Source organism: Amphibalanus amphitrite, unplaced genomic scaffold, assembly GCF_019059575.1.
Source record: "Amphibalanus amphitrite isolate SeventyFive unplaced genomic scaffold, NRLGWU_Aamphi_draft 000747F_arrow, whole genome shotgun sequence".
Taxonomy (NCBI): domain Eukaryota; kingdom Metazoa; phylum Arthropoda; class Thecostraca; order Balanomorpha; family Balanidae; genus Amphibalanus; species Amphibalanus amphitrite.
Genome location: NW_024882241.1, coordinates 78,126 through 102,646, shown reverse-complemented (window position 1 = coordinate 102,646; position 24,521 = coordinate 78,126). Strand labels below are relative to the sequence as shown.

The following is a 24,521-nucleotide window of genomic DNA, read 5'->3' as shown; positions in this document are numbered from 1 at the left end:
TCCTCGATTATTGCTCTTGCTGACCTGTCCGCTCTCCGTCCCAGTTCTTCCACGTGGACGCCATCACTCCGCTGGAGCGGCAGTTGTACTTTAGCACCGCGCATGCGCATTACCGCGCCGGCTGTCCGACCCTGGCGCTCGAAGTGCTCTCCAAGCTACCCAGCAAGGTGCTCGACAGCTGTCCGGAGGCCGAGAGTGAGTTTGGGACTCGGGAACAGTGATATGACAGAGGGATTGATTGTTAAATGGTATCATATCAAGATTGGTGTCAGGAAAGCTAATGTTCTTACTTCTTGCAAGTGAGACTGCAAGTTTGTTTTATCGTGATGGTGTCGGTTGATTGAATGGAATTCTGTTGATGAAGCTCCGCGTGGTTTAATCACCTTAATTATTCCGTGAATGTCGGCCATGGTTGTCACTGAGGGGTTCGGGTATGTCCTTTCAGGCGCTGTGGCCAGCCCGGTCAAGTCGGCACCGCAGGACAAGAGGATTGACACGGGCATCATTGACTGGTCTCAGCCAGGTAAGACGGAAGGCAGAGCATGGCAGAGCTACGTGGTTAGTGGTTACGAATGGTGGTGATGCAATGTGGCAGTTTTTCTGCAGTGCATTATTTTCTCTCCACTAGAATAAATCGATCTCCAGCTGCTCCTTTTTGTCACTGCGACAGCTTAGAATTGTCAGGGGAATGCGTATACTTTTGCTATACTCCATGTCCCAATAAGTGTTGTTTTTTTTTCGATACAAAACATGAGTGGTCTGAAGACGCATCTATCAGTGTCTCACATTTCTCCTCCAACGTCCACCTCCTTCCAATGTCCTCCTCTCCCCTCATTTTATAACACCCCTCTCCCCGCTCTGCCCACAGAACCGCTCTCTGAGCCGGAGCCGGTCGAGTCCCTGCTGGCACCGGGCGGGGATACGGCCGCCGCTCTCATGGACGCGCCGCGCGTCCCGTCGCCGCTGCCGCAGTCACTCGGACAGGACTTTGACTGGTCGACGCCGGTCCGATCGCGGCTGGCCCCCGAGCCCCTGGAGCTTAACTGGGACGATGATCGGGGCAGTGATACCAGCACTGATACTGGTGCAGAGACGCAGACACAGATGGTGAGCGCAACGGACACTGGGCTTTCGTGGGTCGGATGGACGCATGGTGTGAAGTGTGTGAGCTGAGATGCAGCTACTTTTAGTTGTATGCTACCTACATTTAAAACATCAGAGTTTCAGATGGAGGCCTTAATGCGCACTCCTGTTTCGTCATTTTGGACACGGTCTCTCCGTTTTACGTGTGTTAATTGTAAGTGGTAGTGGCCGGTCGGTCTAATAAAGTCTCCGTCCCCCGTCCCTTCACCTCACTCCCTACTCTCTCCCTGCCGACAGACATCCGGGCCGGGCCCTGCCGAGGCGGCTCGCTCCGGCGTCCTGGACATCATGGCGCAGCAGCTCAAGTTCATCGGCTGCCTGCAGCTAATGATGGAGGAGCTCTCGAACCTGGCCTCAGGTCTGGGTGTGGACGGCGGCCAGCTGCGCTACCAGCTCTACCTGTGGCTGGAGAGGCAGGTGGACGCGCTCATTGATGTCTGCAACTACGACGGAGGCACCGTCGACGGTGAGAATTGCGTGGTTGCGCGGGGGGATTGGGAGGAGAGGGGAGATCGGCCTGGGCAGTGTGGAGACTCTTGCTGGATTAGTACTGAGGTCAGACTGGTTGTTAAGCCGCTCTTGTTGAGCTAGTGGATAGTTCACGCTAACTGAGCGAACTTCAAGATTGAAGGCCGCTCTGAGATACAGCGGAGAGACTGGTGGCTTTTGTTTGCTGAAAGAATAGCACAAAACTGATATTTGTCATCGTCTCTGGCATTGGTAGTGGGCAAGGGAGGCATAAAACGTCACCTGTCTATCTGCCTGACTCCTTGTCTGCCCTCCCCGGCAGTGGCGGCGCTGCCGACGACCGCCGATGAAGAGGACGCCACTCCGCCGCCCTGTTTCCCCGGTGACCGGCGGCCCACTCTGCACGACGTGCTGCTCACGGACAAGATGGACTTCGAGGCCAAACTGCAGCGCGCCACGCGCAGGAAGACATGGCTCAAAGGTGGGTAGATGCTGAATGATAGTGGGACGCACGAGCGGCCAAAGTTGGCTCTGGGGGATAATCTGCTTTCCTTTTACCGAAAACTTGATTTTATCCAAGATCCTAACATGTCTATTTCATGATAGCCTTCTGACATTTACTTTCGGGGAATACGGCATGATTGGCCTCGTCATAATGAGCTTATATAATGACAAATTATTCGCAAGTCGTGTTACAGAAACCACATTTGCTCGACTGATTATTTTGATGATCGGAAGCAACACATCGCAGGGATTTTCTGGCTCATGACATTATGTGTCCGTGTGTGTTAACAGCGAACCAGGCGCTGTTACGCACCTTGCTCAGTTACTGCAGTCTGCAAGGGGCAGCCGGTGGCGCTCTGGCCTCCGTTCGCATGGAACTCATCCTGCTGCTTCAGGTAGGGAATGGAGCGTGACTGCATGTGGGCCTGCTTATCAGCTGTGAGTCACTGAGGGCGCTGGTATCATATGCGTCTCTGTGGTCTTGAAGGCCACAAAGTACGCTGGCATTTTGTCTGAGTTATAAATTTAAAGTGCAGCAGAAGACTTGCCGTTAACACTTAGCAGCGTCTGCACTCTGCTTAATTCATTGTATGTTACCGCATTGTCTTTATTTGGAAGCAACCTGCAGTGTTTAGTTGAGGGCGATGCTCATGCTCAATCCACGGCTGTTTTGTTACCGACTGTTTCCGTTTCCATTTCACAGGAGTTACAGCAGGAGTCGAGCCGCCAGCAGCTGCTCAGTCCGCTGCCGTTCCCCACCATGATTCCGCTGCTGTCTGCCAGCGTGGCCAACAATAAGACGGTGGTGATGGACCCGGTGCGGCACCTACAGGCCATCGCCCACGATCTGCTTCAGGTGGTGGCACATCAGGTAAGGACGAACTAGAGCGGGTAGGTGAGCAGAGAAAGGCATTGGTCCGCTGCTGGGTGGCCTGTACTTGTTGCGTAAAATACTGCGAATTATTGAAGCATAAGGAAGACTTGGTACCTCGGCCGTGGTACGCTTTTTATGTATCCTATGGTAGAATGGCGCATGTTGACTTATCGATTTAAAATGATGGAAATTGTCCGAAATGATGGAAAATAAAATAAGTGCGTTAAAGGTGACGTTTATACCATGTCGTGCACTCCACACTGTGTGTTGTACTCCAATACCATGTACTATGATTTTTTCCCACCGTCCCGTCCCTCTGATGTCTGACGTCTGCGTCTCTTCCCCCAGACGGCGCCTCCGTCTCCAAACGTGGTAGAGGAGTCAGCGCTGGCCGTGCTGAAGAACACGGCGGTGGCGCTCTCATCGTGCGTCTACCAGGCGCTCTGCGACTCTGACGCCTTCAAAGTCAAACAGAAAGACGGGTCAGTGACTGCAGGCGCGGGTGGCTGATGGGCGGTTTGGGAGGGAATGGCCATTGATGATGCTAAAAGAATGTACTTGCTCGGTTGCTCGATTTTATAAAAGTAGTTAATTAAGACTGGAGAGGACATTGATTTTTTTACGTTTACAGCTGACCTTTCTGGAGATGCTGACACTTGCCTTCCAATTGATGCTGTCTGTCATCGAATTGCTTCGTTTCTTTTCACACATCATATTTAGCGATTGTCCTTGTAACCGGTATACGCCAGCTACCGGATCTCGCAGCCATTTGCCACGCGCGCATCACCCCACTCCATCCCACACCACCCTGCCCGCCCCTCCCGCAGCCTGGTCGGTTACAGCGTGGACGGTATCGTAGCGGTGAGCGCCAGCCACCTGACGGCCGGCCTGGGCGCGCGCTGCCGGCGCGCCAGCGCCGACCAGCCGCCTGCCGTCACCTCGCCTCCCGCCAAATGGCCGGGCGTGACGTCACTGCGCGCGCTGCTCTCGCGCGAAAAGGACGACGACGGCCCGCAGCTGACGGTGCTACTGGCGGAGGTGTTTGCGGCGGTTTATACCAGTCTGCTCATCACGGCCATCGCCTGCTCCGACGCCAGGGTCAGTGATGCGGGGTGGCTGTGGACAGGGTTCTTAGGTTTGAGGAAAATTTACTCAGGTCGATGGTGTGCTAACCCTCGGCTGCACCTGGGGGGCAACCCCCCCCCCCCCCCGGTAGTTTTTTCTGCTCGGTACTCAACATTTTTTAAGCTAGAGGCCTGCTTTTTTGTATAGCTGGTTCTGGTCTATCCTTTCTTAGCGTCCACTGAAAATTTCAAGCTTCTGTGGTTTTTGGTTTCGGAGATATGACCTTGTTCTTCAAGTCATGTCCTGACCCAAATCACAAATACCCAATATCTTGCGTTGGCCATGGGTCTTGTGAGCTTTTGACACGTTGATTTCGGCTTTTTTTTTTGCCAGTCTTACCTCTCACCTATCATGGAACATGTTCGACGATGTACAGATGTCAGGGTCAGGTCAAGGTCAAGGTCAACCTAGGTCATCTAAAAACATTGCGTTTTAGGCAAGCTGAATTTACATTTCGTGATGTTTCTTTGACTGTATTTTTGCTAAAAGCTTCTCAGTTCATGATCTCATGTAATAGGGACACAAACAATCGATGCACACATCAGTATACACACAGACACACACAGACATACAAGCACATATCATTGACCTTGACCTAACTTGACCTGAAATGACCACAGCCAGCAAAAGCCTAGTCGGATAGTGTGACAAAGAGGTTCTAGCTGGCTTGGCACCACAATATAGCAGCATCATCGGTATATGATAAGCAGTCATGCACTTGATATTCCAACGATGACCCAAAACAGCAACATTTTTTAGTTTTACCTGACCTGGAAGGTCAATGACTGACCTGCTGAGGTAAAATTGGGTATCATCAGATTCATCTCTTCCCAAAGAATCCTTTTAGTCCTTACCGCGAAGCTTTATCTCCAGCAGGAACGAAATGGCGCGGGGGTGGCAAACCCCCCCCCCCCCTCCCCATGTGCGTTCTAGGATGGGAAAATGGCATGTGCGGGCGAGGGCTAAGGGTTGAATATGGGCTCCGGCGTCACCAGTTGATCGGACGTGACTTGACCTCTGATGTGTAAACCGTGTCCACCCCTCACCCTGTACCCTGTCTACCCCTCACCCTTCCCCACCCCCTTGTACCCTGCCCCCTCCCCCCTTCACCTGGTGCCCTGTCCGGCTCTCTCCGCGCACTCTGCCACCGCTCCGACGCTCTCCCCGCCGTCCTCTCCGTGCGAAGGGTGCTTGGTGCGGATGTGTTGTCCCACGTCTATTAGGACCACCTGTCGATGTCTTCTTCATGTGTTAGCTCCTCGGGCACTGAGGGCGCTGCGACATTCTAGGACCGTGCAGAGGCTCACTTGTGACGTTTTAGGTCAATGACCTGAACTGACCTGAAAAGTCAGTATGTGTCAAACAATCCGGCTCGAATCAAATGTGAGGCGTGCTAACTTTCAGCTCTCTATCGCCGGCGCGTTCCGAGAAGTCTTGAAAACCGTCAGGGGAGCGCCCCCCCCCCCCCTACAGCTGACGAGAGTTAACCCGCGCCCTACTGAGGGGCGGCGGGGGGGGGGGGTTGCAATATCCTATAAACCGCTGGACGTAAACGTATCAACATGAAACTTTCAGTATCTTCGGCTGCATCAATTTGACACCTTGTGCCACAGACTTCTCTATATATGGACTGTGCGCTGATTTGGGAAATCAGCATTGGAGGCCCAAATTTCTGAAGCCGTAACATGAACCCATATGTTGTAACACAATACCCTTTTATTGTTTCCTGTCGACAGGCTGAATTTTATGTAATATATTTTGTTTTTGTACTATCTATTGCTCGTAGCTCAGAATAAGAAAGGCTTCTGGTCGATATGAATCTGTATTGGAACATCATTTCACGTTCATCGACACCCATTGATGTCCTCATGTCAAGTTCATCTCGCATTGCACCAGTGGGCTTGAAAATGGCGTTAGTCCATTTTCACCGCGGAATCCAGCGAGAAAGGGTGGCTATCATCCCTTTCTTCTTCCCCCGTGTGCTGGATTGTTCACATCTCTGACATAGCAGGCTACAAACTCGCGCGACAGTGCACCGACCGCGCTGGTGGTAAAGATTGGCGGTAATGCCGATAGGGGACTTTACGGGATAATGTGTGTCTGCTGCAACGGTGTCTTCACTGTTCTTCTCTGCTACCCACTTTTTCGAACCACGCATCTACACATAGTCGCACTTTCACACATTCGCACATGCGCATCACCAATTGCAACGTATCCCTCCGTCTGCTCGTTTTCCACTCGCTGCTGAATGATACGGCGATAGCTCTTGTGACGGTCGTTCCCATCACGTTGTCATGCTGTAGCTATTGTTGCTTTTATTGTGTCCCTTCGTCCCATGGAGACGTAGCCGAGCAGCTCTGAAGGGACCTGTGGGCGGCCCCCAGGGCCACCACGATGCTGCCGCTCCGCACCTCCTCCATGTTGGGGTTGATGGTCGCCATCAGGCGATGTCGGGTGCCCATCAGAGCCGGGCACCGCAGGAGGACATGCTTGGGCTGTCCGCCTCCTCTCAGCAGACGGGTAGAGTGCGGCTCTGCATTGTCGGTCGTCGCACTGGTTGCACCCCGACAGCCAGGAGAGCGCCAACCCGACTCTGTGGCGCCATTGGGAGGAGCTTGTCCAGTGGCCGGCGCGGAGCTGGTGGATGTCCACCGCCGCTGGCCGGTCGCCGCCGGCAACGGTAGGCGGGAGTCGATCCCCGTCAGCTGGTGGAACCAGCCGGCTGGCCAGGCCCCGACGGTGCGAGCCCTCGCCACTCTGGCGGCGGCCCAGTGGGCCTTCTGGACGTCTATAAGGATTTGTTTTTAGTCGAGTATGTTTGCCTTCTTGGCGATGGTGTCGGCCCTCTCGTTGCCTTCCAACCTGCATTGTGAGGGCACCCACTGTAGGTAGACCAACAGGCCTCCAGCTGTCAGTCCCCAGAGGGCTCTCCAGATGTCCACTCCGAGCGAGGAGTGCTGGGCGGCCCAGCCACCTCGGATGGCGGCGAGGGCGGACTGCGAGTCGGTGCAGGCTACGATGGTGTCTTCCGCGTGCGGCGGGTTCTCCAGCAGCTAGGAGAGAGCAGCTCGGAGGGCGACCATCTCAGCTCGGAAGCTGGAACACAGGTAACCTGCCGGGGCGCGGATCGAGTGCTCTTCCCCGTTCGGCCAAACGATTAGTGCCCCCGGCGCCTCCGTCATATTCTGTAGCTCGTTAGTTACAGTATGCTCTTCGCCCTTGGCACATTTCTTGGCTTCTCCATCAAAAATGTCCACAGCTGGCCTAGAAATGGTGACCTGCCAGTTTCCTGAGATATCCAAAGTAGAAGTTCCTGTAATAACAGGCCATCACCGGCACAGATACCCGGAATGACATCTTCGCACCACACGTTTTCTGATCCGGTCGTGATGACTGATGAGGTAGTGATCGATAATATTCTTTCCTTTTTTGACCATTTTTTCGAGCTATTTCTTACTTATTTTTACTGCTTCTTGTGGCCCTATATAATGTATCGTTATTTCTCAAAACCCTTTTCAAAACCAACGTAAATGACTAGTTCCGACAAATTAGCAACGACAACCAACAATGCAACCAACATTCAAAAGCAAGAAAATGCGCGCAAAGTACGGCTGCATTTGTGAAGTATATACCTCCAGCGTGAACAAATGGCTAACTAAACGAGAAAACATGTTCTCATTTATATAGATTTATTTCTTATTTATTTTGAATTCAACAAAAAAATGTAATCCGACAGATAGATAAAAGTATGGGCTATCCTATATCCAAATTTGTGAATATTCTGACACCCTTTTCATTGTAAAAAGATGGATAAAAGTGCACTTATTTTTGGGCCTCCAATGCTGATTTCCTCGGATCAGCGCACAGTCCATATATAGAGAAGTCTGTGCTTGTGCCCAAACGAAAATTTCGTAGCTATCATAAATTGTCCGGAAATGACATCAGAGGCATGTTTCACTAACAAATAAAACTTGTATTTACAAAGAAAAAGCTTGAGTTTACAAGAAATAATTACCAACATTTGAGATTTGGATTTCACAAAACCTTTGAACATGAATTTTGAGTTTAAAATTTCCAAACTTTTTTACAAGAAAAAGTTTGCTAGAAAACATGGGAATCGCAAACTTTCTGTTTCACGAAGACCAGAAACTTGAAAGAAAACATCGTAATTACAAACCAGAAATTCCAGTGGTCCTGACGTTCGGAATTTTGATTGTTTTTGTGCAATAATGCAAAACAGTCATATATTTAGAACAACTATGCTTTGTTGAGACGTTTCATGCTCAATTTTTACTTAGCACACACCCTAAGAAGCAAAATAATCGGTATTAAAATATCGTCATGTTTTGTCATTCGCGCGCCATAATTGCATTCAACAGTCTTCTGCTGTCAAATGTTTTTCGTGTTATTTTCTTTCAATAATAGGACAATGTGAACTATCATTTTTATCTTTTTCCAACAGCATCATTATTTATAATTTAATTAGGCAGCTTTTGACATGAATACTAGACAATATTTGATACAAAGAAGCAACATCTTTAACATGCTATACTTCTTGATTAAAAACATTTTTACTGTTTACAAGTTTATTTGCAAACAATTTCTTATCGGAGGTGCCACTGGCGATGAAGCTTAGTGAAATCGGTTTTTACGTAGTTGGTAAAAATACTTATGAATTGTAAACTACAAACACTTGTAAATACAAGTTTTTAGTGAAACAGGCCTCTGAGTGACGTCATGTTTGGCCGATTTTGATGCAAAATATTGAACTACGGCAATCGTTCTCAAAAGCCTACTTTTTAAGCTAGATCCAATTTATTTGCATGAGAGACTCCTATTACAAAGGGCTGCCAAGCTGCTAGTTATCTCGGATTTTTTGAACTTTTAAAATTTTGAAGATTATTGGTCAAAAATCAAAAATTATATTTTTTTGAAACTTTTCCCTGTAGGTTTTGACTTATCGAAAAAAAAAAAACGGATTGTATGTGATAGAACACATAACGATGACGTACTCTAGGAAGTTTTAGCCCGGATATCTTTTAAAATAGGTAGCTATGTTATATGCTTTGTAGTAAAAACGAGCATATGCCAACGAGCATAACTCAACGAGCATATGCCAGTTGGGGCGTGGTAAGGAGAATATTTGAAAAGCTGAGGCCGGCAATGTTTAATCTCACACACAAAACATTTGTTCGCCCTCACATTGAATTTTGTCTCCAAGTGTGGGTTCCATATAAGAAATACAATATCAAGCGATTGAAACAGTTCAAAGAGCAGCTACCAGAAGAGTTGTGGGAATGCAAGGGTTAGATTATCCAGAGCGGCTGAGACAGCTTAAGCTTACCACCCTAGAAGAGAGAAGAGAACGGGGAGACTTACTTGAGACCCACAAAATCCTCCATCAGCTCCACGAGTGTGACCTCACCCAATGATTTAACGTTAGAAACCGAACAGAGCGAGATTACCTCAAACTGTACCAGCCCCACCACCGGACATTGAAGGGAGGAAGATTTTTCTCACAAAGAGTTATAAATAAATGATATTTGTTAAGCTTCACATCAAGAAGGCAAAAACAACTAACCAATTTAAGTCAAGATACAGATCGTTCGCAGTTACGGGAGCGGAAGGACATGTGATCGCAAAGCTCTTGATTGTGATCGGCGAGGCCGGGAGGAAGGAAGAGGACTATTTAAGTCCAATTTGTTTTTGTTTATTCAATTATTTTGGAGAAGCATTTATTTTTCTTTTTCTTCCATTTCGTTTTGATTAATTGTCGGGTGGAAGCTCGGCCACGTGGTGAGTCACAATCGCCTCAATGAGTGATTGGGATCCATTGCGGAAGTGTAGGCTGGTGTGTAAATGATGGGGACACCCAGAGCTACAAAGAGGTCTAGAGTAGATAACGTGAGAGAGACCTTTTGGGGTGATGAGGACTCGGGGTTATACCTGAGTGTCACCCTGAAGTCAGGGAGTCCGATCAAGGGCAGAGGCTGGCCTTGGGTTCAGACTTGCATTAGGGGCATCTTAGGAGGACAAGATCGAGTATCAAAGGCGACATTTCAGAATGATGGGAGTCTGTTGCTGAAAACAAAAAATGAAAGGCAATCTGACAGACTGCTGAAAGCGACAATGTTCGGAAGTGAAGAGTGCAGTGTTCAGAAAGCAGAGAAACTTAACACGAGCAAAGGCACTATCTATGCCTTTGACCTGACTGAACTTACCGAACAGGAGGTAGTGGGATGGCTCCAGGAGTTTGGAGTGGTTGGAGCGAAACGGGTGACAAGGAGGGTGGGAACCCACAGGGAAAACACCCCTCTGCTCATCCTGACATTTGACAAGCCAACGTGCCCAACACAACTACATTTTGATTATGTGTCCTATGAGGTGCGAAGGTACATTCCTAACCCTCTGCTCTGCAATCAGTGTGGCAAATATGGTCATGTTCAGGCCAAGTGCAAAAGTGTTGCCTTATGTCTGAAGTGTGGGGGTGAGAAACATGAAGGGGACTGCTCCCCCAAATGCATTAACTGTACTTCTGATGACAGACATCCTTGTTACTCCCACGACTGCCCAGTCTGGAGAAAGGAAAAGGAGGTGTGTGAAATCAAAGTAACACAGGATATTTCATACGCTCATGCTCGGAGGGAGTATGAGAAAAAGCACCAAAGACCCACAACACCGGCATATTCCACTATACTTCAGACATCACCGACCACACAGCAACAGAACCACCAAGATACTTCTCTGATGGAGCGGGTTGATGTACTGGAAACAAAGGTGGATAAGATGCTGTCCCTTCTCAACAAACTGGCGAGTCAGGCAGGGGTTAACACCTCTGATGAGACACTCCAGATCCCAAACTGAGAACCTGAACTGAGAGACTGTGTCCCAACCCCTGCACAACTACCACGTGAGGTGGGAGACAGCATGGCTGAGGACAATTCTACTCCAGGTAGTGGGAATGGGAGTTGTCAAAATGCCCAGGTCGATGTAGAGACTGACACCTCTGATGACATGGAGGATGGGGAAAGCCAAGAGATTGGCAAAAAGGGAGTACGCTGGACCAAAGTGGACCGTCATAGTAGAGATAGGAATAGAGGTGGAGGAAAAGGCAAACATCCAACATCCCAAAAGCATCCATCGTCTCAAGAAGAGACTACAGGGTGTCCCATAAGTTCGTTCTCACCTAAATTTTACGTTTTTAGGCTCTCTTGCTTAAAGGCACGCTGAAATTGGTTCGTTACTGAGCTTACGTGGTTGCCATGGCTGGTAGAAATATGCTCCACAGTAACTAATTTCTGTAGACAAAATAGTTTTTGCTAGAGAGCCCGTTTCCTACACAGACGACTAACGCCGCAACATAGAGGTCTCCAATACGGGTACGTCTCGGTATTTAGTCAGCACGTGACCATCCGCGACGATTAAGGGTGATTGAGGCCTACCAGTCTGTAGACAATGTCCATCACTAACTGGACGCACAGTCAGCAAGTGACACCGATGATTTGTCGGGAGTCAATCATTGCAAGTTTATCCTCTTTTTTGTCAGCTTTCAGGAGTGAGCCATGTGGCCAAAGCTGTGTGGCGCCAAAGTGGCCATCAAAAAGGTCAAAGGGTTAGAAAGTTGGTAAGCAGACTTTTCAGGATGGATTACCAGCTGTCTAAGAGTGTTCTTTCGGGGTACATAACTCAAGGTAACTTAAGCTTTGCTTACCGGAGGGCTCAAAACAGTCAAAAACGTCTTAAAATGGCCAAACATGAGTTTCGTTATGCCTGAGGCTAAAAACACTAAAGGGCTGAGGACATCAACCAGGTCATCTGGACTAACTATAGTCCACGTTCGAGACGAAACACCCGTCCAAACCCGAAAACAACCCCATAAGGGCGAAGGAGGAGGCCTCGGTTTCGTCCCGTTATGTTCCTATGCGAAAGGCCAAGGTCACGGTATTGTGGGGTTATAGGCGTCCAGACGCTGACCAGGTTGTGATTGGTGTCCCAGAAACAGCTTTGGGAAGCATAATACTTTCCCAAGAATATCTAGGAGGAATTTCAACCCTCAAGCTGAACTCGAACCGCGCGTATGAACACATTTATAGAGGAGAAAATGGCATCCGAGAGGTCGTAGGCCCATCTTCAGGCAAAACAGTGCATCAGTGCACAGGTCAAGCAAAGCTTAAAAGCGGTGCAAGGAGACTGTGACAGGCGTTTGTGGCAAGACCACATGCCAGGCACCTCATCGGATCAAAATTTCATAAAAATTTGTTGCAAGTAAATGGCGAAGTACTTGTATGAACAGCATTATGACATATATATGTTTTCAAATATAACCTTATGTTCAATGATTGCGAAATGCAAATGGTTCCAAAATTAATTACAAAATGAATATATTTCGGACACTGTCCTTCTTCAGTTCAGAATTGCAAATTCTGAACTGAATTTGCAAATTCAAATTCTGAATTTGCAATTCTGAACTGAAGAAGGACAGTGTCCGAAATATATTCATTTTGTAATTAATTTTGGAACCATTTGCATTTCGCAATCATTGAACATAAGGTTATATTTGAAAACATAAAAATTTGTTGGTTATGCTGAAAATTAGGCTCGTCGAAGCGTAGCGCTGTTCCAGCCTCGAGGAGCTCACGGCGCATGTCAAGTCAGTCTGGGTTAACTTTAAGCCTGCTATGCAGCCAAACATGCCGGTTGGCATGCCGCAGCATGTGTTCATGTGTTTGCCTATTAAATGGGGAGCACATTGAGGGGTCACAAATATATCAAAACGCAATGTACTCTGTTTCACATGCAAATATAATGTGAGAACGAACTTATGGGACACCCTGTAGAGGAAAACAGGAACCCCTCACTGAACAGAGGACGAAGAAACGAATGCCCAGTCTCACTAGGATGGGCACCCCACCCACCTAGTAGAAGGCCAGGCAGTAGAAAGGCTGTGTATAGTGCAGAGCATCAACAAGTTTTTAGTGTTGAATTGTGTCTTGGTTGACAGTGCACATTGCACTGAATGTTACATACATCACACAGATAGTGTGCACAATGCATATATGTTCCCATTGTGGAAGCTTTGGTTTGAAGTGGTATGTATTTATTTGATGATAAGTTACACCTTTAGTTTTTTCAATGGGTCTTAGCATCCTACAATGGAATGCACGAGGGCTCATTGGCAAATGGGCCGAGGCAAAACCCATGTTCATGCATGGTAACTTCAGCCTCATATGTATTCAAGAGACTCATTTCATGATGAATGACAGGTATACTTTCCGATTACCTGGATTTTCTGCGTATCATGAATACTCACGTCAAGGAGGACGGGGTGGAGGAGTGTCCATTTATGTGTCTAACAACTTGTCACACTTCCAGGTACAGGTACACACAGGCAGTGGTATGTTCGATACGGGTCCAAAACAGACGAATTGCGATCTGTTCATTGTATCTTCCACCGAATGAGACTTTCTCTTTTACTGAGATGGACCAGTTGATCAAAGAGCTTCCTAAGCCCTTTGTCATTTGCACGGATGCCAACAGCAAACATATGATGTGGGGTAGCCAAATAAATGACACTCGAGGCAATATCTGGATGGATGTGATTAACTTGAATACCTTGTGCGTGCTGAACGATGGTCAACCAACTACGTTATGCGCCAAACTCCATATAGAAGCGGACATTGGGGTTCAGATTGTTATTATGAGTAAAATATAAGTCATTTTCTTCATTAAACGGTTGTTTCTCTATGCGGCGATCATTTATGAAGCACGCCACACTTAGTTACCAACGAGCGATATCATAATAGCTCCATTTTTGGCAGTATACTGGCTGCGGCCGAGTGCGACGGTGGCGCCGACTATCGGCTACTCGTGCAACTAGGCCTCGCGGTGGCTCCGGCGGCCAAACTTCAGATGAAAACGTCCCTGTGTGGAGACTTAACGATAAACTGAAAAATGCGATATAATGCAATTAAATTCAGTAATATGCGTTTACCCTGACGTATTTTTTACCAATATTCGGGGAGAATTGGCACCGGGATTTGGCAGGAGAAGATAAAATGTTTATGAACATTCCAAATTGTATTATACCTACATTGCATTGTCAAAATATGTCTCAATATATGCGAGACGTCATGCTGTTTGCCGTAGTATAGCGAAATTGTTTCATGAAAGACTCAATACAAATATAACGGGAGTGATGTATCTTAATTTCATTTGGTGGTGCAAATATTTTTTTCTTCCATGTCCCGATCCCGGGTCGAATTTTTCTCTCCTATGGATAAAAAGTGCAGAGATGTGTTGCTCAGTTAGTGAGCTACAGCGTAGTATAGCGACATTTTTATGTAAGCTGCCTATTTTTTCATACTGTGCTAGTTTCCACGAAAATCCGTGCATACACTGACCAATATTTTTTTCTTCCATGGCCAGATCCCAGGTCCAATTTTTATCCGCTATGGATAAAAAATGCATAAATATGTTGCTCAGATGGTAATCTACAGCGTAGTATAGCGACATTTTTATGTAACTACCCTATTTTTTCATACTGTGCTCATTTCCACGAAAATCCGTGCTTACGCTGACCAACATTTTTCTCTTCCATGGCCAGATCCCAGGTCCAATTTTTATCCGTCATGGATAACAAATACATAGATATGTTGCTCAGATAGCGAACTACAACGTAGTATAGCGACATTTTTATGTAACTTCCCTATTTTCTCACACTGTGCTCATTTCCACGAAAATCCGTGCTTACGCTAACCAACATTTTTTTCTTCCATGGCCAGATCCCGGGTCCAATTTTTATCCGCCATGGATAAAAATACATAAATATGTCGCTCAGATGGTGAACTATACCGTAGTATAGCGACATTTTCATGTAACTTTCCTATTTTTTTCACACTGCGCTATCACCCATCAAAATCCGTGCTCTCACCGACCTTAGTTCTCTGGCGTTGCCGATAGGCGGCGCTGGCGTCGCGTCCCGCGCTATGGCCGCGCCTGGCGCATAACGAGAATTGACGACTTTACAGGACGCGAGTCATTTATTGACTTAACTGTCACAACAAGCGACATTGCTCCCCTGATCGAATGGAATACTGACAAGGACCTCCATTCAAGTGACCATTTCCCCATACACATTAGAATGGGTTCTGATACAGGAACACCACCTCCAAATGTTCCACCTTTATTTTCAGGTTGGAATATTAAGCGAGCAGATTGGACTGAGTTTCAGAGGCACTTTTCCTTTAAGTTTGATAGCAGAAATGGTGTTGAGAATTGTGACAACATGGTGGCAGCGATGCTGGAAACGGCCACCCAATTTATTCCCACCCGAAACTGTAACACTAGATACAAATGTCCATGGTGGAATGACCAATGCCGAAATGCCATTAGGGAGAGAAGGCGTGCTCAGAATCGAATGAGGAGAGACCCACACTCTGAGTTTCTGCGAATTGAATATCGTCGAGCCAAAGCAAAGGCTCATCGCACAATCCGTGAGGCAAAGGTAACTTCATGGAGGGAGCTCATATCGATGTTTAACCACCGAACACCAATGAATAAGCTATGGGAGACGCTTCGGAAATTTAACTACAAAGGTCGCATATCCCGACAATACCCGGTACTGTTTGAAAATGATGCAACAATCGATGATCCTCTTGAGGTGGCTAACACGTTTGGACGTTTCTTTGCTGGTCTGAGTGGACGTTCTATGTACTCTGATGTATTTTTACAACGAGAACGGACACTTGTTGATTCCATGCCGGACTTTGGGAGTGAGAACACCGAAGACTATAATAAAGAGTTTTCGTTCCGTGAACTGACTAATGCAATATCTAGATCAGGTTCTACTTCAGTTGGGCCGGATAAAGTGCACTATGAATTTTTCAAGCACATGGATGAAGGGCAATTGCGAGAACTGTTGGCACTTTTCAACTTTTTGTGGCTAAATAATGTTTTCCCACAAACATGGAAACATTCGTATGTTGTTCCTATATTGAAGCCGGGCAAGGGCTGTAACAAAGTCAAATCATATCGACCTATTCAGTTAACTTCTGTTTTGTGCAAACTGATGGAAAGAATGATCGGGAAGAGACTGAGCTGGTATCTAGAGAGGTTTTGCCTGCTATCTAGGTTCCAGTGTGCCTTTCGGGAGAACAGGAGCACAATGGACCACTTGCTACGACTGGAGTCCCAGATTCGAGATGGATTCCTCCATCATAGCACTACAATTGGAATTTTTCTCGATTTAAAATCGGCATACAACATGGTGTCTCCTACTATGCTCATGCATCGTCTTTTTGATATGGGTTTTCGAGGACACTTGATGTACTTTGTCCAATCGTACCTAAGTCGACGAACGTTTCAGGTTCGATGTGGTGTGTTATCGGACACATTCTCTCAAGAATACGGACTTGTGCAGGGTGGGGTGTTATCGCCAATGCTTTTTAACATTGCTATTAACTCGATGTTTAATGATATCCCTCGCGGTGTCTCCTATGCCATCTATGCTGATGATTGCACGATTTGGACACAGGGTAGACACCTACCTGAACTGTTTCACACATGTCAACAGGCTCTGCACAAAGTTGGTGAATGGGCGCTTAACAATGGATTCTCATTCTCAGCAGAAAAATCCACAGCGGTCATGTTCAGACGTGGATTAAGACATGTTGACCTGGGGTCTTACCCCACCCTTGTGAGCAACAATGCAACCATTCCTTTTGCTGAACAGGTTAGATACCTGGGAGTTTTGCTAGACAGCAAACTAAGCCTTAGAGCGCATGTAGAGTATACGAAAGCGAGGGCACAGAAACGAATCGCTCTTCTCAAATGTGTATCAGGCAAATCCTTTGGCGCTGATCGAGTGATACTCCTTCGAATGTATAAAGCTCTAATTCGTCCCATTCTCGAATATGCTGCAGTGCTACTAGATGGGCCGGGCAGTCGCATTATTGATTCACTTGAGTGCGTACAGAACACAGCACTACGTATTGCGACTGGAGCACTGCGAACCAGCCCTGTACGATCATTGCAGGTTGAAACCAACGTGGTTCCTCTTAGCCTCAGGAGGCAAGACCTATCCCTAAGGGCTAAGATATTATCTCAAGGTACAGGGAGACATTCGACATCCATGTCGCAAAGTGGTTGATATGGAGAGCAACCAACACGTGTATGAAGGATTATCGGAACATTATATGAGAAGGATCTCTGGATTTCCTGTTTCACATAGGTTGTCCACCATGTGCAGGGAACTTGGTCTCCGATTACCACGAAACACGGTGAACCCACGTGGACTAATACCCCCTGGCTCTTACCTGACGTTACCACGATGATGTTACTCAATGGCACGAGACACATGACAGAAACGGACATACATTTAGCGTTCCAAGATGTGCTTGCACAATATCCGGGGTTCCGGAGATTCTACACTGACGGTTCTAAGATTGATGGATCGACTGGTTGCGCTTTTACAGTGAATAATGCTTTCTTTTCCCACAAACTGGAGCCATGGATGTCTGTGTTTACTGCGGAGTTGGTGGCCATACGCGAAGCGCTTCGATTCATTTCGGATCATCGGGTTGACAAAGCAATGATCTGCTCGGACTCGCAATCCGCGATACGTGCTATAGCGTCTCACAATCGAGAACATTGCATTGTCATAGAGATTTCTGAGATTCTCTACCAGCTCTCACGTGATCGACGCCAATGTATCTTTCTGTGGATACCAGGACACAGCGGTGTAGCAGGCAATGTAAGAGCCGATCATTGGGCCAGAATGTCTCACCAGAAACCGAATGTCACACATGTTAATGCAGGGTACAGAGAGTTTCTGTCCATGGTACGCAAGAGTACCAAAGATAAGTTCGCTGAGATATGGCACGATTACCGCCCGACGCTCCTTAAAGAGGTTAAGCCAAATGTCGGCCAATGGATGTCGAGTTCTCGCAGTAATCGTAGAGAAGAAATCATACTGACGAGGATGCGATTAGGCCACACTCTTCTTACTCACAGACACATTCTTGATCGCGAACCTCCACCGATATGTGACCGTTGCCGATGTGCACTTGACGTTCCGCACATCTTGCTGCATTGTCGGAAATTCTGTGCCGAAAGACGGAACCTGGAAATAGAATGTCTCATATCCAATGTCCAGATGAATGTAGGATCTCTACTGGGAAATGAATTTCCCTTGATCACTGATGCTGTGTTTGCATATCTTACTGAATGCGGTGTTGCTCAGAGATTGTGAGACGATGTGATAAGCACTGTGATTTTGTGATGTCCAACACTGCTGTGACTTATTGGTGAACTAATTAGAGTGCGTTTTATGGATGCTCTGTATTGATTGTATCTATAGTTTAGTTAGACAATAGTCAGTTTTCACTCCCAAGTAGTTGTTCTAGAATCTACCGTATCCAGACCACCTCTTTGGTCTATGGTGGGTCTATGTAGCCTAGCTGAAACACCAGTAGTGTAACCAGGATGCCACAACTACGGCCGAAAACTAACCGCTTCTGCCTCCGGCAGAGACCTTCATGTCTACATCCTCCCAAAGCAAGTCCACACCACGGCTATACCTATCCTAAATCCGTAACCCTGCTTAATCACCCTGCTTAGTTCCCTTTACCCATTAAGAAGAAAAGAAGAAGAAAGACTGCCATCAAAAGAAGTTGGACGCAAGAGCCAAGCTGCTACGCGCCCTAACCCAGAACAACAGAACAACAACAAGTCAAGATACGACAAACATCGGGCAGACAGACAAGACTGACCCAAGATAAATCAAACTGATGTAGAAGAACGTGTGATTAAAAAAAAAGAGATGGGCTACAACATAGACCTCGACGTCTTCTTCCAGAGCCGAAACAACCTTGATTCTTGATTCTTGATTCTAAAAATACCAACCATTATCAAATTTTTTAATCATTTTTTTAGTACGTTTTTTACATCGTACACCAAAATAAACAGCGCCATCGTGTTCCTGAGCTCAAACTGCATCTGATAGACACTTTTTTGTTTAAAAAATCCGACTTTAAAATTTAACCTTTTTTACCTGAAATGACCTGACTTCAAACGGAAACTTCAATTATATATTCAACTAAAAATGGCCTTAAACGACACAGACGACACCGTGTTCCAAACATGTGGCCTATATGGATCAGACAACATGTGTCACGTGACCGATGTATAGGTATGAATTTCCCTGATCTTAAAAGGATGACCTGGCCTTGACCTGAAAATTCGAAGTGAAAGTTTGGTATCCTCAGGATATTTTAGGCATATATTCACAAGTGTGTAAGCCGAAAATGAGCCTGATCTGACTTGTTAGCCGGCGGCCAGAGTCGAAATAGTTAGCAAACCAAAATGTTGATAATTTTTACTTTTGACCTGACCTGTGACGTCATCAGTGACCTCGATGTCACCAAAATTAGGTTTCGCCCGACGGTTTTTCAGGGCTATCAGACGCCCGTTGAATTTTGACAATCGGCCCAGCCAGTAGTGTTTCGGAGCTGGGAGGGGGAAATATAAATAGCCCCCCCCCCCCCCGTGGGGCGCATTGCAGAACATACCCCAGTGGAGCGCGGGTTAAAAGTAATAAACAGACTGTGGGTGAGGCCTCAACGGCGCTCTGCAAAACTTGGACCATTGACATACAAATAAGCCAGGAAGGGTTACCCCGGGTGGCGCTGGGACGCTCACACCCGACACTATAGAAATAATCAACAACAGAACGGGCCGTTTGGCCACACCTAATGACAATAAACAGTGACGAGCCCTCCGAATCCCTTCCGAGGGACAAATATACCAACCATAGCACTACGGACAAGTTGCATCAGCTTAGCCTTTGATTTAATTTTGATAACTCATCCATGATTGATTAGAATGGGGGCTGTTCCATGCTCCATGACAAAGAAAGGCTCTTCAAAATAAGAATTCGAAACGGGAAATGGAAAAAGTCAGCACACCAAAATCAATCACTTTCTTTGACAGATGATTGCGCTATGCACCCTACTAAATGGTAGTGGTACGTATTTATAGTCACCGTGGTGGTACGTACCCTGATGTACCCCAAAATAATGCCGACATATTTTATAAACCGGGACCAGGATCAAAACTGACCTGACCAGGATCGAAACTGACCAATCCAACACTGCATCTAGCCCCTCTCGCGGCTCTGACCGTTGGTCCGCCGACACTGGGCGCGGTGCTCCAGGTTGGCCCGTTTATGGGGAAACTCGGTCCTGCGCCGTCTGCACCAGTTCTTGCCCTTGTGCACCGTGTGCACGTGCACGATCGGCTCCTGGAGTGAGCTGCTCGCCACAGCGCTGGCACGCGTGGGGCTACTCTGAGGACGGGGATATACGGGTCAGGCGGTGGGCGATGTGATGTTTGGGGAGGGTTGAAACGGGCCGCTTTGTGCGGAGGTAATCGCTGAGCGTAAGGTGACTGATAAGAATTGAATCTCAAAGCCTCCGTGACCAAAATCTAGGCAGAATATCGGGCGGCCATTTGAGTCGGGACAATGTCACAAGTAGGCTGATATATATTACAAATTACAAATACAAAAGTACAAATATTTTAAAACTACAGCAGAATTCAACACTATAACGTGTTAACCATTATGTACTACACATCAATGCTCACAGTATGCATTATATATCAGCAATACGTGTACGTGGCTACCCACAATAAACGACACGAATACGTCCCACACCTGATGCACTACCGACACACAGCGCAGCAGTCAGTACACACCGACCGTTGCGGGCGTCGGCCGCTCCGTCCTCCATCGGCGTCGTTGGACGGCCTCGGCCGGTCACAGCCAGTCGGTGCAGATCCTCTCCAGGTGCTCCAGCACCGAGCGGCGGTACTTAAGACTGAATCGGGGCGTCTTGACGTGCTTCACCTGTTCCCGCATTGTCTTGACGTCGCGGTACTCGATGACTGTCGGAGACGCGTCGCCGGAGATGTCTGGTGTTGGAGACGTCCGTCGAGTCTTTTTTCGAGTCTTTTTTTGCACGTGGCACGTGCATTGAAGGTCACCAACATGCATCGGGAATAGCATCATTCTTGAAGAAGGGATGCATCCAGGGTTGTATACCAATCAAGTCGATTGAATTGATTGATTTGATTCAACGCGTATTTTGAGTTGATTGGATTGAGTTGATTGACTTTTCGAGATGACTGGTCGACTGACTCGTTTGACTTTAGCGACTGGTTGACTGATTTGATTCCCGAAAATTAGAGTGACTCGTATGATTGAGTCGATTGAATGGAAAGTTCAAATAAGTTTTAGTTGACGAAAAATAATGATAAATGACACCAATCGATTGAATGGAAAGTTCAAATAAGTTTTAGTTGACGAAAAATAATGGCACCAATTGATGACATCAAAGATCACAAAACTACACTGAAAACTGCTTGTCATCACAACTGCAATATGGGGTAGATGGCCAAATAAAGAACAGGGCCTAAACATGAACAGCCACCTTTGACTTTCAACTGCAATAACTGCTCCAATCCTGGTGATAGAACCTGGCGATGCACCTACCTACCTTTCTGCACTCAGCAGGAAACGTTTTTTTTTTAATCCAGATGATAAAGTGCAAGGCCCTATATACTAATAAGGTGTGATTAATTAATAATTCACATCTCCACATCTCCTCAGAAACAACCCACTGAACTCTATAAATATCTGAAACCCCACTGAACTCTATAATTGAAACCCCTACAAAATAATTGAAACAAAAGCGCCGTTTTCGTCTCGCAAAATTTGCTGCATTTGTTTAATTTGCAGCAGAACGTTTGTTGATCCTTTTCTCCTGAGAGCCTAAGCATTACATATTTAATATATTTCATTTTCCTTAAAATATTTTACCGAATATTATAAAGTGGTTTTATTTCAAATGAAATAATAATTAAAACGAAATTGGTGTTGTAGGTACAACAGATTTATTTTATGATAATCTACCATACTACATGATTATCAATGACGTCATCTTACCAAAAAATCAAAAGATGTAGAATAAGGATTTATAAAAGCTTAGCATACTTGTTGGCAAAACGTTTTCTTTGTTTTTTTTTCGCAGTCGCACCGTGCCGTTTTCGCGTTTTAATTTTCCTTGTTCCTACTTCCTTTGTCTTTAACTTATCCTGTGGTTCCAGAGTCCCTGTCCTCTCCATTTCCTTTTAAATATATTTTTAATCCTCATCCCTTTCCCCCAGTCCTAACAGTTTCAAATTGTATTGCAATAAAATGTTTTGAATTCTTCACATATAACCTATCTAACTTCGTTGGTACTGTTGGTAGCCAGTGACACATCTAGGCAGGTAAGTAGGTACCTAACCTACCTGCTTTCCTGCTGTCTTCATAAAGCATACCCACTGAACTCTACCAGTATAACGCCTTTTGGGGCGACTAACGGAGCGAGCGAGAGGGTGAGCCTTGCACGTGCGGAATTTCGAGGGGGTACCTCCAACTGACTTAAGCACGGCACCCTACTAACCGGTCTCTAGCGATGTGCCAAATTTGGGCACAATCGGCCCAGCCGTTCTCGAGATCTGGAAGCGGCACCCTGCACGTGCGCACGTGCAAAATGGGTCGCAACTGACTTGTGCACGGCACCCTACTAACCGGTCCCAAACTGTGTACCAAATTTGAGCGTAATCGGTCGAGCCGTTCTCGAGATCTGGAAACGACCCCTGCACGTGCGCACGTGCAGCAGCACCCCAACTCTGGCACATGGATATGCAGTGCCTAGTGGGTGCCTACCTACATGCCAACTTTGAGCGCAATCGGCCAAGTAGTTACCGAGATATTGCAACAATTGCAAAACTGACACCTCTTCGGCTATCTTGCTCGGGCTCATCAAGCAATGTTGATATGCAAATTGATGCCTATTGTGTACCTAGATCTCATAACTATTTTTTTTTTTTGTAGTTGTATACTCCTGGATCTAAGGGTCGTTCGGTTTGTCTGAATGTAAGCCGGCTTTTAATAATTGCCAGCGGGCTGAGGGACACAAGGTGTACTGGCCAGCGGGCCAGGCAGTCGGGGCAGCCAGCGGGCTGAGGGCATGAGATCGGCCAGCGGGCCGGGCAGCAAGGGCAGCCGGCGGGCTGAGGGGGCATGCGGTCCGGCCAGCGGGCTGGGCAGCAAGGGCAGCCATCTGGCTGAGGGCATGAGTTCTGGCCAGCGGGCCTACAACAAGGGCAGCCAGCGGGCTGAGGGCGTGAGGTCTGGCCAGCGGGCCTACAACAAGGGCAGCCATCTGGCTGAGGGCAGGAGGTCTAGCCAGCGGGCCTACAACAAGGGCAGCCAGCGGGCTGAGGGCATGAGTTCTGGCCAGCGGGCCTACAACAAGGGCAGCCAGCGGGCTGAGGCAAGAGGTCTGGCCAGCGGGCCTACAAAGAGGGCAGCCAGCGGGCTGAGGCAAGAGGTCTGGCCAGCGGGCCTACAACAAGGGCAGCCAGCGGGCTGATGCATGAGGTCTGGCCAGCGGGCCAGACAGCAAGGGCATCTGTAGCGGGCAGAGGGCATGAGGTTAGCAGGCCGGGGAACCACCTTGTGTAAGGGTCGGTATGGCGTTGGTAGTTTGTAAGGGAGAGGCGTATTAAAAGATACAACTGTCATTGGCGCCAGTGCAGGGCTGGCTAATCGCGGGCGAGGGGGTGGTCAGCGTGTGAGAAGTAGGCGGACCATAAATAAAACTTATCTGCTGGGAATCGAACCCAGGACCTCCTGCGTGGCAGGCGAGCATTCTACCACTAAACCACCAATGCCTTACTGTCCCAGATAAACCTGTGATAAAGTATATCAACACAAACAACCCCATGAGAAAAACCCGGGTGGCAAACACAGACATTGTTGCATAAAGGCGAGATGTTAGCCATGTAAAGGCAGGAGCCATGTAAGTGAGAGCTGTGGTTGCGACGCAGGAAGAGGGGCTAGTATATAGCAAATAGACCCCCGAGTGGGGCCCTGTGTACGATCTCACTGGACGTGCGGCGAAGATGGCGCGCCTTCACAGATGCCATACCGTTAGTTGTCCTCGAATAATTACAAAGGGTAAAATACCTGGTTGTTTCCGGCGACGCACCATCCTGCCGCGGCAGGTGAGGCAGTTGTAGTGATCAAGGCTTGAAAATACACGTTTGCAAATCGCTAAATCGCTTGTGCTTCGCACTCGTAAAGGAAGATGGCTACCAAGATGGCTACCCAAGAGGTGGCCAAATTCCTGATGCGATGCGGGGTTTACCCATAACGTTATTTATCCATATACATATTATTATTATTAATTTTTTTTAATAAATTATGAACTGACTTTCGTGCGTCTTAGTACATAAAGCACTTTTGATAAGTGCGATATAGCGACCATCCCAATATCACGTAGTGCCATCTATCTTCCTC

The 24,521-nt window shown here is 47.2% G+C and overlaps 1 protein-coding gene across 3 annotated transcripts in view; it reads left to right on the top strand.

Annotated features, from left to right (window-relative positions):
* LOC122365539 (dmX-like protein 2) overlaps positions 1 to 24,521 on the top strand; it is a 91,492-nt gene that overhangs the window by 43,865 nt on the left and 23,106 nt on the right. For all 3 annotated transcript variants that reach the window (XM_043336826.1, XM_043336828.1, XM_043336827.1), the window contains exons 34-42: positions 45 to 195; positions 446 to 523; positions 869 to 1,107; positions 1,381 to 1,609; positions 1,934 to 2,092; positions 2,407 to 2,510; positions 2,819 to 2,986; positions 3,338 to 3,471; positions 3,817 to 4,087. In XM_043336826.1, coding sequence (XP_043192761.1) covers positions 45 to 195; positions 446 to 523; positions 869 to 1,107; positions 1,381 to 1,609; positions 1,934 to 2,092; positions 2,407 to 2,510; positions 2,819 to 2,986; positions 3,338 to 3,471; positions 3,817 to 4,087 — 1,533 coding nt within the window. The remainder of the gene's footprint in view (positions 1 to 44; positions 196 to 445; positions 524 to 868; positions 1,108 to 1,380; positions 1,610 to 1,933; positions 2,093 to 2,406; positions 2,511 to 2,818; positions 2,987 to 3,337; positions 3,472 to 3,816; positions 4,088 to 24,521) is intronic.